At 38.9% G+C, this 18,154-nt stretch overlaps 1 protein-coding gene across 6 annotated transcripts in view; it reads right to left on the bottom strand.

The window, feature by feature from the left end:
* Nucleotides 1–18,154, bottom strand: part of CADPS2 (calcium dependent secretion activator 2) — a 576,541-nt gene that overhangs the window by 26,067 nt on the left and 532,320 nt on the right. For all 6 annotated transcript variants that reach the window (XM_054023205.1, XM_054023212.1, XM_054023223.1 and 3 more), the window contains 3 exons: nt 16,323–16,406; nt 16,188–16,220; nt 3,440–3,547 (listed from right to left, as the gene is read on the bottom strand). In XM_054023205.1, the coding sequence (XP_053879180.1) occupies nt 3,440–3,547; nt 16,188–16,220; nt 16,323–16,406 (225 nt within the window). The remainder of the gene's footprint in view (nt 1–3,439; nt 3,548–16,187; nt 16,221–16,322; nt 16,407–18,154) is intronic.

Here is an 18,154-nt window from a genome sequence, read left to right as displayed (position 1 = left end):
CCAATTTCGGTTTTGATCTACACACACTAGTTTCTCATTGAATAAGTCTAATGCCAATTAAAAGTGCACACGAAACACAGAGTTATTCACCTTATCTTAACAATTCAGATCAGAATATGTATCTAAATTCAACCACACTGGATACTGAGAAATTCTTTTTTAAGGGCCCACTCCAGCTCCCATTGACTTTAATGGTATAAGATCAGACCCTAGGAGAAAGTTGATATTACTGGATACAGGGTGCATTTAAATTATTTGCACATGTAAAGTTTTTGCTTGGATAAATGGGAAACTCTCAATGTTTATTCAGGGCTTCCCAAGCCAATTGCCTAATAGAATGTTTTAATAAGGGAATTATGCTACTGTAATTCCATTTAAGTATTTAATTCTCCAGTTAACCAAGTACCACTTTGAAAGCCTTCACTGAGAGAACGTAAGCCTTAATAGATACATCTTGATGTAAATATACCAATTAACCATTATTTTTAAAATTATTTTTAATTTTACATGAAGATATTTAAAAGAAATCTTCACTAAATAAAACTTTTCAACAGCTAATTTTTAATCATTTTATAAACACAAGAGAACGTTTAATCAGCATGATTTTACTAATTATGTAGTGCACCCTGTTGCATCATAGCAATATAAATGGTAGAAAGAGTTTGCTTTGTACGGTATAGTCAGAAACTGAGATATACTTGTCCCGATTCACCACCATTCCAGTTTTATCCCAGTGTAATTTAATTGAAATAAATGATTGCAGTGGAATAAGAATCATAGAATATCAGGGTTGGAAGGGATCTCAGGAGGTCATCTAGCCCAACTGCCTGCTCAGAGCAGGACCAATCTCCAGACAGATTTTTGCCCCAGATCTCCAATGTGCAAACCACTGAGCTATCCCTCCTCCAGCATAAAACTGAAGTAATGCAGTAGTGAATGAGATCTATGACATGTACACAAGAAATTTTGAAGGATAATTTGTCAGATTAAATAAAAAATAACCTTAAAATACCAAGGGCTCTGTCCTGCTCAAATTTGCATCTGTATCTGCTGGAACACAGAATAGCTAAAAGCCTCCCTGGGTCATTAGCTACAGAGGTTTTACTCTATTCCAAAGGGGTATTTCCCTTTCAGAAACAAACACGCATTGGCATATTCTCCCTTCCCCCACCTGCCAGTTTCTCTTCTGATGAAAAAATGAAAAAATATTTCAGTAGTAAAACAATCTGCAACTGTAGTCAGAAATAAATGGCTTGGGACAGCCAATAAAAAAGTTAATTAAACTCATTTTAATCCTTCCATAAAAATACAATTTAATAGATCTGTATATACAAAGGTTACGTAGTCTTTGCTAAATTACTGACACTAATAACCATAACCTAATCCTGCTCTCAGTTATACTGCTGTAAATCCAAAGTAATCTCATTGAAGGCAAGTTGCATTCTATGGGTTATTCTAGATTTACATCAGTGTAACTAAGAGCTGGATTTGGCTCATTATACTAAGTGACTATATACATCCCATAATGTTGTCTGTAATAATGTCTTTCTGATTTATTTCAATATGACACCACTTCATCTTTCATGCATATACAAAAAAAAAGCAAAGATGTAAGTGGATGGTGTGAAAGAGTACCTTGAATACATTTTTTTCTGCCTGAAAACTATAGTGTTAGGGACAAAGGGTGTGATTCAAGTCCTGTTAAAGAATAGAAAGCCTATCATTGACTCCACTGAGAGTTGGATTTGGCCCTAGACATCTATTAAGTTTCAGAAAATTACAACTTAAGCAAGAAAAACCTTCCCTATCTCCCCTCCCCCAAAACACACACACACACACGGAAACTTTAAAATGAAACATATGCTTGCAGATTCAGTGCAATACCAAACTGAAGCAGAAGTTGCTAACACAGTTTTAGTGCTTTGTGAAAGCGCCAGCTGGATGGATGATAATTTTTCTACCCCTGCAGGGCATCAAAGCTTTTATAAAATCTTTCTTTTCACACATATTAACACTTAGCTTATTAAAACAGATGATACTTTTATTGTAAAACTGCCTAGGAATGTCTGGAAATATAAAGTACAAGAGATAAGTCTCATTTTGACCACCCAATCTAACAAACAACAAACATTGACATGACATATCATGGCTGCGAGTCTATGTTACAGGACCTTCTACAACTGCCACAACTGAAGTGTCATAGTAGAGGCTGTGAATTGCTGTTATGAAAACATTTGCAGTAACTTGCATAATTAAATGAAACTGCCAGAAAAGCTCTGTAAAATGCTGAGTAGATGGTACACAAATAAATACGTTTCAAAGTGAATATCATATTTCAGAATCAGTATTGTAACGGACTGTATTAAGCTGTCTCAAAGACATAGGATTACTTCCTCTGTTCAGATTCCCATATAATCAGAAGTGATTGCTCTCTTGATCCAGATTTCAGATATGTAACAAAGGAATTTAGATTTTATTACTATTTTTATGGGCTTGATACTTTCAACACATATAAGACATGATCACCTCATACAGCTTCTAGTTCAAAGACACAGACAATACAGATCAGACGCATCACACATTAAGTGATGGTGGAAGCCTGAAGCAGTGGAGATATCCAGACAGAGTGTGACTGCAGGGCTTTGTGGATGAGGCTTGTGTAAGGAGGGATTTGGAGGGCAAAGCCATTAAGAAGCAAAGGGAGTGGTTATAGGGAGACTGGGGAAGGAGCAAAGACAGCGTGTGTGGGAAAATTAGAGTAATGACATGGGCAAGAGTGGTGTGCAGGGTCTTGATGGTGAGGATGAGAAGCGCACTTGAAACATGAGGTCAACAGGTGATGTTGGGTGACGTTTTGAAAATATGAGTCCTGTGCCTAAATAAGCATTAGGCTAACTTTAGGATTCTATATATTTGAAAATTTTGGACTAAATGTACAGTAAGCTAAGTTCTAAAAGTTACTCAGCAAAAACAGCTCTTAGAGATCTGGAGGAATGTCGCATAGTTTATTTGTTTTCTTACTTTATCTGAAGAATAAGGTATAAGAATTGTTATTTAGGGAAAATACCTTTTCAACTGTGTCTTCGTACACTAAGAACATCCATTACAATACAATTCTGTTCATGGCACTTCACTTCAAAATCAAAAGGTGGAATAAAACAAAACTGCATATCACACAATGATAAAATGATAGACTAGTTAAAATATTAATCTTAGAACACTTTTGATTTACTCATTCCAACACAGACAGCTCTCATGCAGGAAATGCATACAATTAAGACTATCTTTAATAGCAGAAGACAACCAAATAAAAAAGCAGAACAAAAATAGCCAACAGGGAAAAGCATCCTGACCTGCATGCTGAATGCAATCAAAATGCAACTTATCCCTTTCAGATGTAACCATGATGCCAGCATGCCTTGCAAGGGTAGTTACTTACATCAAACAACTTTTCTATATACATTTCCTCATTGACCTTTTCTCGAAGTATATCCTGGTTTTGCCGAACAAACATAATATAGGTGTCTGCTAGATCCATTCCTGGTTTCTGCGGAAGAGAGAGACCATAAGAAAACTGTAACTCACTGAGAAAGAGATTATTTTTAATCACAGGTATGATTGTGAGATTATTAAAAATGATATAAATATGTACCAACTCTTTGTTTTAATTAAAGTTGCTATTAACTTTGAATCAGATGCCATATTAAAGTAGGATTCGATATTAATAATTCCTAGTGTTGTAATTTCATGAACATTTTTAGCCATCTATGTACACGGATACACATTTAGGGTGAAATCCTAGTTCAGGGGTTGGCAACCTTTCAGAAGTGGTGTGCCGAGTCTTCATTTATTCACTCTAATTTAAGGTTTCGCGTGCCAGTCATACATTTTAACGTTTTTAGAAGGTCTCTTTCTATAAGTCTATAATACATAACTAAACCATTGCTATATGTAAAGTAAATAATGTTTTTAAAATATTTAAGAAGCTTCATTTAAAATTAAATTAAAATGCAGAGCCCCCCGGACTGGTGGCCAGGAGCCGAGCAGTGTGAGTGCCACTGCAAATCAGCTTGCGTGCCGCCTTTGGCACGCATGCCATAGGTTGCCTACCCCTGTTTTCCACTGATGTCTACAGCAAAACTTCCATTGAACTCAATGGAACCCAGATTTCACCCTTAGTGTTTTCAGTATTGCTGGCTGGATATGCCCTTGGAAGTTCTGAAATACAGAAGCACTAATACTTATGAACTAGTTACCAATGAAGGAAAAATGTCAGGTTATATGCTCCTCTTGATCTATCAACACTAAGGGAAGGTGGATGCAAACAGAACAGGGAGAACATACTCCCATAATATTTAAAGTAATTTATATCCATACATTTATGAAAGACGACAACTTGTATGTTGGTATACAAATACATACACAATTTATATATCTAATGTAAATAATTGAAAATAGAAATGTATGTATATTAGATATGAAACCAAAAAGATGGCCACATAAATCAAAATTATAAATCAAATTATAAATCAGAAAAAAACACAGAATCTCATACACCACTTCCTCGATACTGGTCCAGAAATTAGTTTGCTCCTAAAGAGTATATGACAATTCATAGAGATTAAGGAGTACGAAGGTGGCTTTAGCTCCCCTTTTCACTCCTTCAGACTTGTTCTGGTTCCAAGGTGCAACTGAAAGCAGTATGAACTTTGGGGATCCAACTGTCAGAGGCTCAGGTTTGTTTCTAAATATCTACAAACCTTGGCCTGAGTCTGATCTCACAACTGATATAAATTAGTAGTATCTCCACTGAAGTCAGTTGAGTTACAATAGCATATAAAACTAGTGTGATATTAAAATCTAACCCCATCTTCCCCATGCCTTTGCACTGGCATAATGAGCAAAGAGGATGACTATGGATGGAGCTTTGTAACCATATATGGGAAAACAGAGAGGATGGTCACTGCTCTTTGAAATGTTTGCTAAGAGTGAAATATTTCCCTCCCTGCATCAAGCCCAAATTCTTCAGGCTTTGTGTGGGGGCTGAAGAGACTGAATTCACATACCACATCCCGAAGGCAGGATGAGTGTGGGCTAGGCTGTCTTTCCATGTCTGGCTGGAATGGTGGCTGCTAAAGTGTTGTATCCATAAATGTGTTTCCATTAGACCCTCCCAAGACAACCCGCTATCCATATTGGCCTATTGAAACCTGATAGGAGCTTCCGTGAAGGCAAGCTATAAAAGGGGTGAAGGAGTATGGATAGCCTTCTGAAAATGCACCACTCTTGGGTTAGTTTCAGCCTAAAAGTATAATTTGTCCAAAAATAGTATTTTATGATGTTTATAGTATGCAACTGAAGGACAACTGTTATGGTGATATAGATCAGTGTTTTTCGACCCAGTACTGGGGGCCTTGCTCTGGTCAGCACTGCAGATGGGACTTTTAACGTGCTAGTACCCACCTTTTCCAACACCGTGCTGGGCCCCAGAAGCGGCCAGCAGCGGATCCGGCTTCTAGGCAGGGGGGGTCACAGGGCTCCGTGCACTGCCCCCACCCCAAGCACCACCTCCACACTCCCATTGGCCAGAAACTGGACAATGGGAGCTGGTGGGGGGCTGTGCCTGTGGGTGAGAGTCGCGCAAAGCTGCTTGCGTGCCTCCGCCTAGCAGCGGGACCCACTGCTGGCTGCTTCCGGGGTGCAGCACGGTCCACGGTGTCAGGACAGGTGGGAAGCCTGCCTCTGCACTCCCTCCAGCGCCGCTGACCCGGAGCTGCCAGAAGTAAGTCCGTGCCCCAATCCCCTGCCCCAGCCCTGAGCCCCCCAAACCTGGAACTACTTCCTGCACTCCAAATCCCTCATTCCTGGTCCTACCCCAGAGCCTGCATCCCCAGCCCAGAGCACTGACCCCCCTCGTGCACCCCAACCTCCTACCCCAGCCCAGTACCCCCTCACACACCTCAAACCCATCATCCCCAGCTCCATTGGGTCACGGGCATCAACATTTTCTTCAACTGGGTCCACAGAAAAAGGGCTTGAAATCCACCGATATAGATCAGATGATGGTACTGAATGTTATGCAATTTATTTATCTGATAGTATGTCTTAACACAAAAACATGTTTCTAAAGCATTCACGCTCCAATCCTTAGGTCTGGCTGAGCTTTGCTCAGTGTACAGCTTCAGTGGTGGGGCAGGAAGGTGGCTGTATGCCACCTCTTCATTTCCTGGAATACGTTAAAGCAGCCGAATAGCAGCTTTAACGTATACCGGTTTGTAACAGCTTCCCAGGGGCCACAGCATACATCAGAATCGGTCTTTAATATATTTTTAAAGTCAGATATTTAGCATATTTTAGAGAATTACATGTAAACCCATTTATATATTCAAAAATACCTTTCCAGAAGCTTTTGAAAACATGGCTATTTTATGACGCTATCGTTGTATGGAATTATGTTTTTACCAGTCCTTATTATCGTGTACTTTAGTAGAAGAGGGGTATAATTGTGTTTGTGCACAACGGCAGTAGGACTCCCAGGGCTTGTCTACACTACTGCTTAAGTCAATGTATGTCAAGTCAGTGAGGGGTGTGAAAAAGCCACCCTCCCCGAGCGACGTAAGTTACATCAACTTATAGCAGTGTCTACCCTGTGTTATGTCAGAGGAAAAAGCTCTCCCGCCAACATAGCTTCTTCCGCCTCTCGCTGTGGTGGAATAATTATGCTGACACGAGAGCGCTCTCCCGTCGGAATAGCGCGTCTTCACCAGATGCGTTAGAGTGGTGCAGTTGCGCAGATGTAGCACAGTAATGTAGACTAGCACTAGCACACAGAACCTGCTGCACTTTCAGAAACTGCAGCTGTGATCCCAGCAATGTCTACCACAATAACAGGATGCAACACTTTGAGAATATTCACCACTCACAAGTCCAATTATCCAACCCCTCAAGACCATTAACAAAATCAGACATTCTTTGTTAGAATAACTCCTTTCACTGAATCTACCAAGGAACAAATCTGGGAAGACAACCCAGAATAAGGGATTCACTAACATATATAGAATTTACTATTTTTGCATAAATAATAGGGTCTAGGACTTCATTTTCCAATATATCATAATATGAATGAGAAAATATAGCTGTAGAATTTATCACATAGACCAGAGGTGGGAAAACTACGGCCCGCGTTCCACATCCAGCACGCGGGACCCTCCTGCCCGGCCCCTGAGCTCTTGGCCCAGAGGCTAGCCCCCAGCCCCTCCCCTGCTGTACCCCCGCCCCTGCAGCCTCAGCTCTTTGCACCGCCAGCACAATGCTCTGGGCAGTAGAGCAGCTGCAGAGCCGCGGCCTGACCCAGTGCTCTGTGCTGCACGGTGATGTGGCTGGCTCCAGCCGGGCAGCGCGGCTGCCTGTCCTGGTGCTCATATTTCAACATTATTAAAATGAACATTTCCATAAGATCATTTTGATGTTTCAAAAATCAATATTTCAGAATTTCCATCCCATGTTAAATTTCAAAATTTCAGCTTTTTGCCCTGATTCAGGATGAAAAGAAATTTCAAAATGTCAAACTTTCCCATGGGATGGAAATTCCATTTTCTTACCAGCTCTAGTTGTGAGTGACTTCAGTATGACCAGATTTCAATGAGAGTTGAGGACACAGCATCTTGCAGGATCGTGGCCAAAATGAAGGGCATTTGGGAAGCACAATTCTATTTTTGCAGTTTGCACAAAAGACCCTATTCTTAGGCATTTGTTCCAATCACTTGTTTCATCAGTTTAGAAACTAAATCACTACGTTAAGGATATTCATAACCTATAATACAAAACTATATACTTTCATTCAGTATACCTATTTGAGATTGTTAGAAAAATATTTCAGCATTCCATAGATCAAACCTTAGGAACTTGCTGAGTCCTGACATGCATGAGACAGAAATAAAAATGGTTCTGATTTGGAGTGACAATGGGAAAATATTTTGAAATTTGTAAACTGAAAAAAAATCTAACAAATTAGGGACTCATTATTGTTCTTGGGGATAATTTTTCAAAATACACACAAGTCTCCCATTGAAATGTTAACCTCTAACATTTCTATGATACATGCAAATTCTGCTTTCACTAAGATAAGTAAAGAAATGTTTGTCCTGAAAACAGTCAAAACTAGAAAAAATAACATTTCCCATTAGCATCAACTCTTTCTTTTTCTTTGAGATGTTTACCTATTCTTGAAGCTGTGACATATGGGAATTTCACACCTAGTGAATATATTTTCATGTAGCTTGTGGCATGAGGCTCTAATCATTAAAAGAATATACACAAGTAAGAGTAACTGCAACAGCTGGTGACATTTACCAATTACAATTACAGTTCTTAAAAACACTTTATCCTTTTTTAATGTGTGTGCAGGGCAATTATTTCTGATAAATTGCTGAAAAAATGTAATTTTCCTTTTAAACAGTTTCTACTTATAGTATAAATGTGCCTGGATAAGGAAGATTATAACTGGTTCAATGTTTCTTTATGGTAGGTCTCTCTGTTTTAAAAGCTATGGCGCACTGATTCATGAACTCATTGAAGCCATTATAAGCTGTCCCTTTATTGTATGTCATTTGGGATAGACACTTTAAACAAATTTGACTAAATCAGTAATAAAATATATACTTCACTGTCTCCCCACACTGGGTATATTGCATTTATTTGGCCTTCTTCAAATATGTGAAAGAAAAATATATATTGTAAACAAATGACAAAACAGGATATGTCACTGTAAACTGTGTTTTTAACATAAATAGAAAAGTGGGTTTTTTTCATAGGGATGACTTCTTTCAGTTGAGCCATTTATATCAAAATTCTCTTATTTTGGATTTTTACATTTAAGAAAACAAGATGAATAGCAAATTTGAAAATGTGAGAGAAAGATTAAGTCTCATTAGCAATCAGATATACCTTAAATGACAAACAGATACTAAGTATTTAAAGTAACTATAACATGCTATATAGCAATGGACATTTCAGCAGACTGTTATGAATATCAAATAGATTATAACTGTGAGCACTTTTATACCTGAAATATCAAATTCTCCTTGTATGGAACTCCTACTGAAGTCAATGGAAGGGAGCTACCCACATGCAGTTGAGAGCAGAAGTTAGTCTGGTAAACTTAACTGAATAAGCATAAAGTTTTTTAATTGATTTGAAATCTTACAGAAAAGGAATAACCATATTTTAGGAAAGACAAAAGCTACTGTACTATTGCTTATTTAATTCAGAACAGTAGGCAGGATGTTTTGAATTATCAGAGATTGAAAGAGAAAGTCACAAAGAGATTAATAGAAAAACTAGAAAGACAAAGACATCAAATGAAATACCAGGAAATGAAATATTTTTAATAGGGTTACTCTGTCATTGGTTACACAAGTAATCGAATACATTGGCAAGTGATTGAGTTTAAACAAGGGTGTAGGCTTCAACAGATTCTTTCTAGGGTTAATCACTAGTTAACCTGGCAAGATGAACATGCTGTTTAAAAAAAAAAAAAAACGATAAAAAAATTCCTTGTTAATTATATGCTGCAAGTGCTCTTACTTCCTGCTGCTACACCTAATCCCACAGGTGCAGGTCGTTTCTTTTACCATTCACTGGTAGGTGGATTCAACTCCACAGTCATTTTTCAGAGCAACAGATTTAGATACAGAAGAAGCTGCTTAACCTTTCACTAGAGGTTAACAATACTCCAAAAAAACATTGTCATGGTGCCTGTTTAACAAGGAGACAAATTTATAAACACACTATTCCAGTTTCAAAGAGGATCCAGAAGCTACAGTATAACTGACATAATTTGAAAGCACATGACTTTTTCCCTAGAAAAGCTCGCCTGCAGCAACAAATCAAAAGTAATGCCATATTGTCTTAATTTCAGAGAGTTCAAGTGTTTACAGATGAAAGGTCTGCAACAAGTGCTACTCCTCCTAATGTTTCCCTATGGTTGGGGAGATTTAGCTTGGTTTTTGTGTTCTGCTTCTACAATGGAACAGCTTGTCACAATCTCAGTAGAAACCACACATATTTGTAAATACTTAAGTTATGTTTATTCTCACTTCATCATTCAAAAGAGACTGTTACTTAGCAGAGCATATTAAACATACCCATGTTTCTGGTGTTACTGAGAAAAAAAATTAGTTTTATAAGGATTGGTATCATGAAAGTGTTCATTCCTCAGGAGCTTAAAATGGACTTCTTACTATACCCATCCAAGAACAAAATTCTCCTGATTTTATTGTAATTCATATTTGAGTACTTTTTTGACTGAAGGAAGGCATTTTCAACTGAAGCCCTTAGCTGCAAAGCAGCCATGAGTGGGAAGGGGGCTCTGGGGAAGAATATGGGAGCCCCATGGTAACATTCTACCACTACACTGAAGAGAAGGTTGGGGAGATTTCCCTGACTTTGAAGGAAATCGCTCCTCTCTGGATACAGTTAAATATCACTGCCAGAAGTGACTTATCCCCGGTGCTCATCATTAAGGCTACGTTTTAGTCATGGGTATTTTTAGTAAAAGTCATGGACAGGTCACGGGCAGTAAACAAAAATTCACGGCCCATGACCTGTCCATGACATTTACTAAAAATACCTGTGACTAAAATTTGGGCGGGGGGCAGAGGAGCACAAGCGCCGGCTACCACAGCTCCCATTGGCTGGGAAACACAGCCAATGGGAGCTGCAGGGGTGAGGCCTGTGGGAGTGGGCAGTCTAGAGCCCCTCCCAGCCCCTCCACTGTGTAGGAGCTGCAGGGCCATGCCAGTGGGAGCACCCCCAAACCATCTGCCCCATCCCCCTTCCATATACCCAAACTGCTGCTGCTGGCCCAGGAGCTGCCTAGCTCGGGCAGCCCCTGAGCCAGCACCAGCCGCTGCAGAAGTCACATGACTTCCGTGACAGACTGGCAGCCTTACTCATAATTGTTTGGCTTTGGAAATGATCAGATGGCACCAAATGGCAGCAATTAAAAAAATTATTGTGGTAGATACCCTTGGAACCCCCTACAAGGTCTTCATTCCCCCCCACTTCACTCTCACACTTCAAACTATATTATCTGTGCACTTAATTAGTTTGCAAGATAGTACTGCACCCCTATGTGATTGTTTTTAAGGAAATGATTTTTCCCTACTCTTTCTTTGTCTTTTTAGATGGCAAGTTCTTCAGAACAAGCACTGCACCTTCTTTTATGTCAGAAAAAGAGCGTAGCATGTTCTGGGTGCTACCAGAAGCAAATACAAATAATGTATGCTAATCCTTTTTAATAATTATTAATAGAAGTAATAAACTGCTATCAATGCTGCTACTATTCTCAGTCCAGGGCTTTCAGCACATCTTTTTGCTGTTGCTTTAGCTAGTGCACTGATACCATGCCCATGACCAATAAGTGTTTCTTTGTAAAAGCCACATACTACAAATGTTCAATGCTTCCAAATGCAAATTCCCTGTGACAAGATGCTCCTCCCCCCTCCTTCGAAAAAGGCTTTCTAAAATGGAGAGAATAATTTTTGTAGTTGTTGATTTAAGCAGGAGTGGAAAAGGAGATGGTTCATGGCAGGTATGGATGAAAAGGGTTTGGTTGGGTTATATTTTATCCTTGAAAAGCTGAATGACTGGAAGAACAGATTGGCAATCAGGAGATTGCTGAAGATATACAACTCAAAGCTAAAAGTTAAGACCTCAGCACATCAGTGATGCACAGGAGAGAATGCAGAATTATTTTGCTAACAATTCTTAATGCTGTCTTAATGTCAAAGGCCGACAACTATATCACAAACAGGGAGTCAGGTATTTTAGCATTCCAAAGCAGCTACAATCCACATATGCAAGAGGTACAATAAAACAAACAAAAACCATATAAGCATCATAATAATATACTTACCTCAAAGAGTGCTTGATTAGCTGCTTACACAAATTTCAAAGGCAACTAAATATATACCGTTTGGTATTTGGACCTCAATGTGTCACATAGGAAAGAACTGAAGGTTGGAGACTGGACCACAAAATAGGGTGAGTAGTAGCAGAAATGCTAAAGACAAGGAATATGTAAAGGAACATCTGGAAGAAAGGCTTCTAGCCTATCACTGCATCTCTGCATTTCTCAGCTCTTTCTTTACAACTGCAACTCAGCTGTTAAAGACAACTCTGCAAATTTAGTAAATACCTGAAAGGGGCCAACTTGTGACCCACACAATAGATTATAAACTATTTTCACTTAGTTTAAATACCAAAGCAAAAGTAAGAACACTGTGTCTAATTTCTTAAGACAATGTGAAGCAGTGCAGAAAAAGACTGCAAAACAGCACCTATTGCTAAGGGTTCAGTTTGATTGGAATGTTATTCTATTATGTACATTGAAAGGAAACCTGGACATTCAGAAAACTCAGTGTCTGACTATATAATGGAGCACAAGCTGGGAAAGTAAAATGTTGCACTGATTTATCATTACTGGAGTCTTATTACCAGCTTTGTTAATCCTTTCTACCAATTTAAGATGCTAAACAGTAGATAATTATAAGTATGTACCTTTAAATTCATAACCCAAACATATCCAGTTCCAGTCAACTCTAGTAGGCCAGAGTTGGTATGTAGGGTAGGCCTATTCAACAAATTTTGGGACCCCCATTCCCAAACATACCCAACCTCTATCTGCTGTGATCCCATCACTGTGTGTGGCGTGTTGTGCTGTTTTCTTGGAGTATCCCGTCGTAGCTGATGTATGAGTGTCAGTTTGTTTCAGTGAGTCTTCTTGTATGAACATACACCAATGAGGGATCCGCAGACGCGTCCGCATGTTGGGCAGATCTGACCACATGTTTTTACCATGGCCTGGTTTCTTCGCTCATGCTTCTCTCTGGCTTTTTCTGTTCTGCTGTTCTGGATAGCTTTAACTGCAGACCAACAGGTCTGCCTCCATCCTGATATATCGGCGGCAGCAGCTTCCCATGTACATCACTAGTTACAGGGCCAGTCTTAGTATTTGGGGAGAGGGTCAGCTAAATGGGCTAAACAACCCAAACACCACCAATAATATAAATGTATGTGTATGAAATGATAAAGGTGGAGGGGAATCCTCAGGTCACACCAGCCTCATGCTGCAGAAAAGGCATAGCCTAGTTTATTGTTCTGGGAGATGTGCATAGTTCACAACATTTGAACTCTTGTCCTGAGACACTCAACCCTAGGCCCCTATTCAGAACAGCATTAATGACTTCAGTTGGACTTAAGTATATGATCAAAGTGAAGCACATGTTTAAGCATTATCCTGAACAGGGAGTCTGGTGGCACCTTAAGAAGGTGCATCCGAAGAAGTGAGGTTTTTACTCACGAAAGCTTATGCCCAAATAAATCTGTTAGTCTTTAAGGTGCCACCAGACTCCTTGTTGTTTTTGTAGATACAGACTAACACGGCTACCCCCTGATCCTGAACAGGGATACGTTGCTGATTTGGGGTCCTAATGATCAGTCACATTTTCAGAGAAATCCTTGCAACCTAACGTACTAGATTTTTAAAAAATGAAAGCACATCGACTCCCCAAAATGAGGTCACACAACTGCAGGCCTGAAAGGCAGGTACTTGAAGTTGTTAAGCAGCATCTGGTCATCTTCTGAAAGTGGTGAACCATTCAAGAGAGAGGTCTAGCTCTGCTGTGATCAACACTGGCCCTAAGGGTGAAAGGTGACAAAGGTGTTTTTGTGCTACATTTGTGCTCCCCCAGTCCCTGCACTTCTGGATACTGATTTGGCCATTGATGTAAGTTAGAGAAGCCTCAGGGCTGCTCAAATTTACAGTTGTCTGCAATAGCCCCCAAGCATAGCATTGAAAGATCACTGTATGCTCAGGCACAGCTCTTACCCTGTGAGGACCAGAGAGGGGTGGTATAGAACCAAGGCTCGCTAATTGGTGAGGGGAAGGTCCCTCTATAAATGCTTCCCCTCATTAATCCTTCAAAACTCCTGGAGATTACAACAGCCTCCTCACTGGCTTTCCTGGCGCGAAAAACTCCCTGCTGGCAAACTACCCAGTAGTCTTTAAAACGTCCTCCTTTCACACGTATTGTTCCTTTTCAAAGATTTCACTTTCTGTCACTGCAGGGCTCGCACAGACGCTAAGGCGACTAAACGGCCATTCTGAGCTTTACATATCACCCCTGCTGCAGGACATTTGATCAGAGATAATTCCTGTGGCATCTATAAAAGATGTAGCACTATAACGGAGAGATTTATGTTCTGCCATGTAGATTTACTTAGAGGCTGGTTAGTCCATGCTGCTCCTGCTTCGTGTAGGATGATAGCGGGTCAATCTGACCCAGGGAGGGGGGAATCCAATGGACTCACTTGTGGCTCTTCCCTCAGCTCATCCCCCAGACCTAGCAGTATAGAGTCACCTTAGAGTGCAAATCCTGGCCCTATCCTGTGGCCTACTGGAACCACACTGGTTCAGCTGCATCTTGGTTTCTCTGTGACTGTGGAGAATGGGGGGAGAATTTGGATCCCAAACAGAATTCAATTTATTATATATTTGAAACTACATCAACCTTAAAGCAGCATTTCTGTCTGCCTTGTAAGCCTCACGCCACTTTTTTAACCAATCACATTCTGAACATGAAGAGCGGGATTCAAAAGTGCTCAGTCTTGGCCCCACTCTACTCAAATTGAAGTCAATGAGAGTTTTACTATTGACTTCAATGAGAGCAGAGTTAGGCCAATGCTGAGAGCTTTTGAAATCTCTTTTCCATATCTAGTCTAAATAAATAGGAGCTCTTTTCATTTGATCTAACAGAAGTCTATGAATTTCTAATTTTTTAAAGACATCTTCCACAGGCATTTGCCTAGCTTCTGAAGTACCTTTCCAAAGATCTTATTTAGGCATTCCCCAAGCATGAAATATTGCCAGCATAAATTGTGTTTAATCTGGATTTGGTCTGAGGTCATCATTTTGAATGGAAGACAAATTGCATGTTTTTGATAAAACATAGGGGGTAGTTCTAAGATTCAGAAAAAGAAAACACCAGCCAAACAAAATAAACACCAAGAAATAATATTAAGAGAGAAATGTCATAATTTGTTATAGTATGTGCAAGTTAGGCAGAAATATAAGACAAAGGTAATGAAGTAACCTAAAACAGTTCCACAAGTTTGGTAAGGATTTTCCTTTTATTGAGGCTTTCTGTTTTTTGGGAGGGGTGGGGGTGTTAATTTGTTTTTTTAATTTTATGAATTACTGTACAAAGTGACTTGTAGGCATTAGATTTTTGGGGTATAAAACTGTTTAAAGGATTTCTACCTGCAACTTCAGATATATTTGCAGTTCTTCTGTAACTTGTATTTCTTATTTCTTGTAAGCATCAATAAGGACATAACATTTTAAAAGAGGTATTATTAATATTAGGCTAATCACACTTATTACTATGTTTGGAAGCCAAGATTGTCTAAGAATTCTATCAGAGGGATATAAGTTATAAGTAACATAGGGCCTTGTAAAAGAGAATGGAGGGTCATTTAAATTAGTTTAATATTGTTTCTCAGATAACTTCTATGCTTGTTTTGAAAAAATATTTAAAATATATTTAATGGACAATAAATAGAGCAGTTGACTTTTGTTTCTACATTAAACAGAGCTTAACCAACATCCCTTACTCACATACGTAACCCTTACTCATGTATGTTGCATGTAGCCCCAATAGAGCTGCAGGCATAAATAAGGGTTACTCATCTGAATAAAGGCTGTAGGATCAGGCTTTTGTTTACAAGTAAGGAATTTATCAACAGTTATATCTGAGGATGATGCTTGTACATACAGTATCCAATTGTTTAAATGTAACTGATCATACACATACAAACAATATATCCAAATGATGCAATCTCCCCTATGATCAAGCTCCTAGGTTACAATTCTCAGTCTTCCCACAACTGAAAAAGTGCATTGAGAATAAGCTTTGCTTTGAGAGTTAGCTGTTGCGAGAGGGAAATGAGTTGCCCTCTAAGGGTTGTGATGACTGTTTTAACCACTCTGTGTAAAGCTACAGTGAACCTCTATGAGAGATCATAATGACAACAATGAAAAATGTAAACTAAAAAAAACTATATCTATTTGTGGATTGTGCCTAATACTAGAAACAAGTGAAATTTTAAAAAAAAGTCATACTTACAGGAACATCAACATATTTGGCAGCTGCTTTCACCTTTAAAAAATTTAAAAATAAGAAACAAATACTGTAAGTAGTAATTATTAGGATTATATGTAGTTTTAAAATTGATAGTTGGTTAATAATTCATATACTTACAGTGAATGAAAGTATTGATGAGAAGAATGTGCCTTCATCATATCTTGATAGTTTAGACAGCACACCTTCTAACACTGAAACAAACTACACAAAGACACAGTATAAATATTTATATACATACAGTGCCATGTTAATTATTAAAGATGGGAAAATGAATACCTTCTCCTGTTTGCACTCTGTAACAGAACACTGTAGCCTGAAAATCTGATCATTTTCTCCATCTCTCAATGAGCTGAAGTCATAGGAAGTACTTAGTTTCTCAGTTTTATCTATAAACAAAACTGATGGAAGTCACTGCTTCCAATTGCTTAAAACAACTCAGAAATAGGGGGGAAAAGCAAACCAACCAACCATCAAAACAAAAAATGCGTGTCCCACTATACATTTATACAGAAATACAAAGACTTTTATTATTTTTTAAGACCACATTTCAGAATGTGGCACAAAAGGAAGTAGAAAGTTATGGGCAGCCATGGGAACTTCATTCATGCTGCTGTTGGAAATTGTTTTTAAAATGGCATGGTGGTAGGAATTAAGGATCAAGTGCAATGGTTACGTTTAAATGTCCTGACATTCAATATTTGTCTAATGTTTAAAAGGGAGATGAAATTAACCAAAGCTGATTTCACTGGTTTGTGTATTAGCAGCACCACTGATTACATCTGCATTGCTCTAAGAACAGTGTTTGTTACCGAACTGCTACTGAAGAACCAGCTAAGAATCTGAAAATATAAGACCTGAATCTTGGGTCTACTATGACCACTTTGCTCCACGCTGCAATTGGAAAGAGACCATAAACCTGGTGGATCTGGCACCTGTGATACTATGAGTGCCATGGCACAGTCATAGCATAAAGCCACCTCTGCCAAACACGGAGTCCTGCATGCAAAGTGAAGGCATAATGTTTACATAGGTTATGAAAAAATTAACTTAAACCAAACTAAACAAACCCTCCACCTTCATGTATTAGATTTAGTTGATCATGTCATTTATGACATTATGTACAAGAAAAAAAGAACATGTAACAATTGCTGAGAAAAAAATAGACACGCAATGTAGCTCCATTACTGGTTAATTATTGCATATGTGCATGCTCACTGGTCATATGGTACATTGCCTCATGACATATGTAAAGAATGTTGTAAAAAGTAACTGTTTGCTGCCTAAATACTCATTCTCAGAACCAAGGAGTAGCTCTTTATGAGTGTGAGGACAGGAAAAAAATCCATCTGGCATGCTGTTAATGGGCAGTATCACGGTGTCACAACAGTGTCACCTTCCCTTCTCCTTATGAGAAACTGAGAGCATCACCTTACAATAAAACCTGCTCCCAACAGTTCAAAGAGCAAGAGTAAGTGCAGAACTACACTCGTCACCTAATCTATTCATTCACATTTATAAATGATTTATCATCACTGTAGGATCCAAGAGCTGTAGTTGGATTACAAATGCATTGGGCTATTGGAGGGGATGGAAGTTGTATTTTTCTCTGCTCTGAGTATAATCAGGGTCCTGGCCTTAGATGGGATGCCAGTTCTCTGCCTTGCTATTACATGCCAGTGAGTAACCATTGCTTGCACACTGCAGTACTCTTACAATACTCATCTTATTCAGAAGGATTCTTTCTGCAAAATGTTAGTCAATATTATTCTGAAAAGACCCATTGCTGGAGGGACTGATCTCAGAAACAAACACCAGGCCCATGTTTTCAGCACTAACATTATTAAAACCAGTATATTAAAAGAATGCATTGAAATCTCAAAGAAATCCAGTTAAATACAGGGCTTAGTTATGAGGCTGGTGATTGTGTCTTTAGCTGTTTCCTGTGATCT

Source organism: Malaclemys terrapin, chromosome 1, assembly GCF_027887155.1.
Source record: "Malaclemys terrapin pileata isolate rMalTer1 chromosome 1, rMalTer1.hap1, whole genome shotgun sequence".
NCBI classification, from domain to species: Eukaryota; Metazoa; Chordata; order Testudines; family Emydidae; genus Malaclemys; species Malaclemys terrapin.
This window is presented reverse-complemented; position numbering and strand designations above follow the sequence as displayed.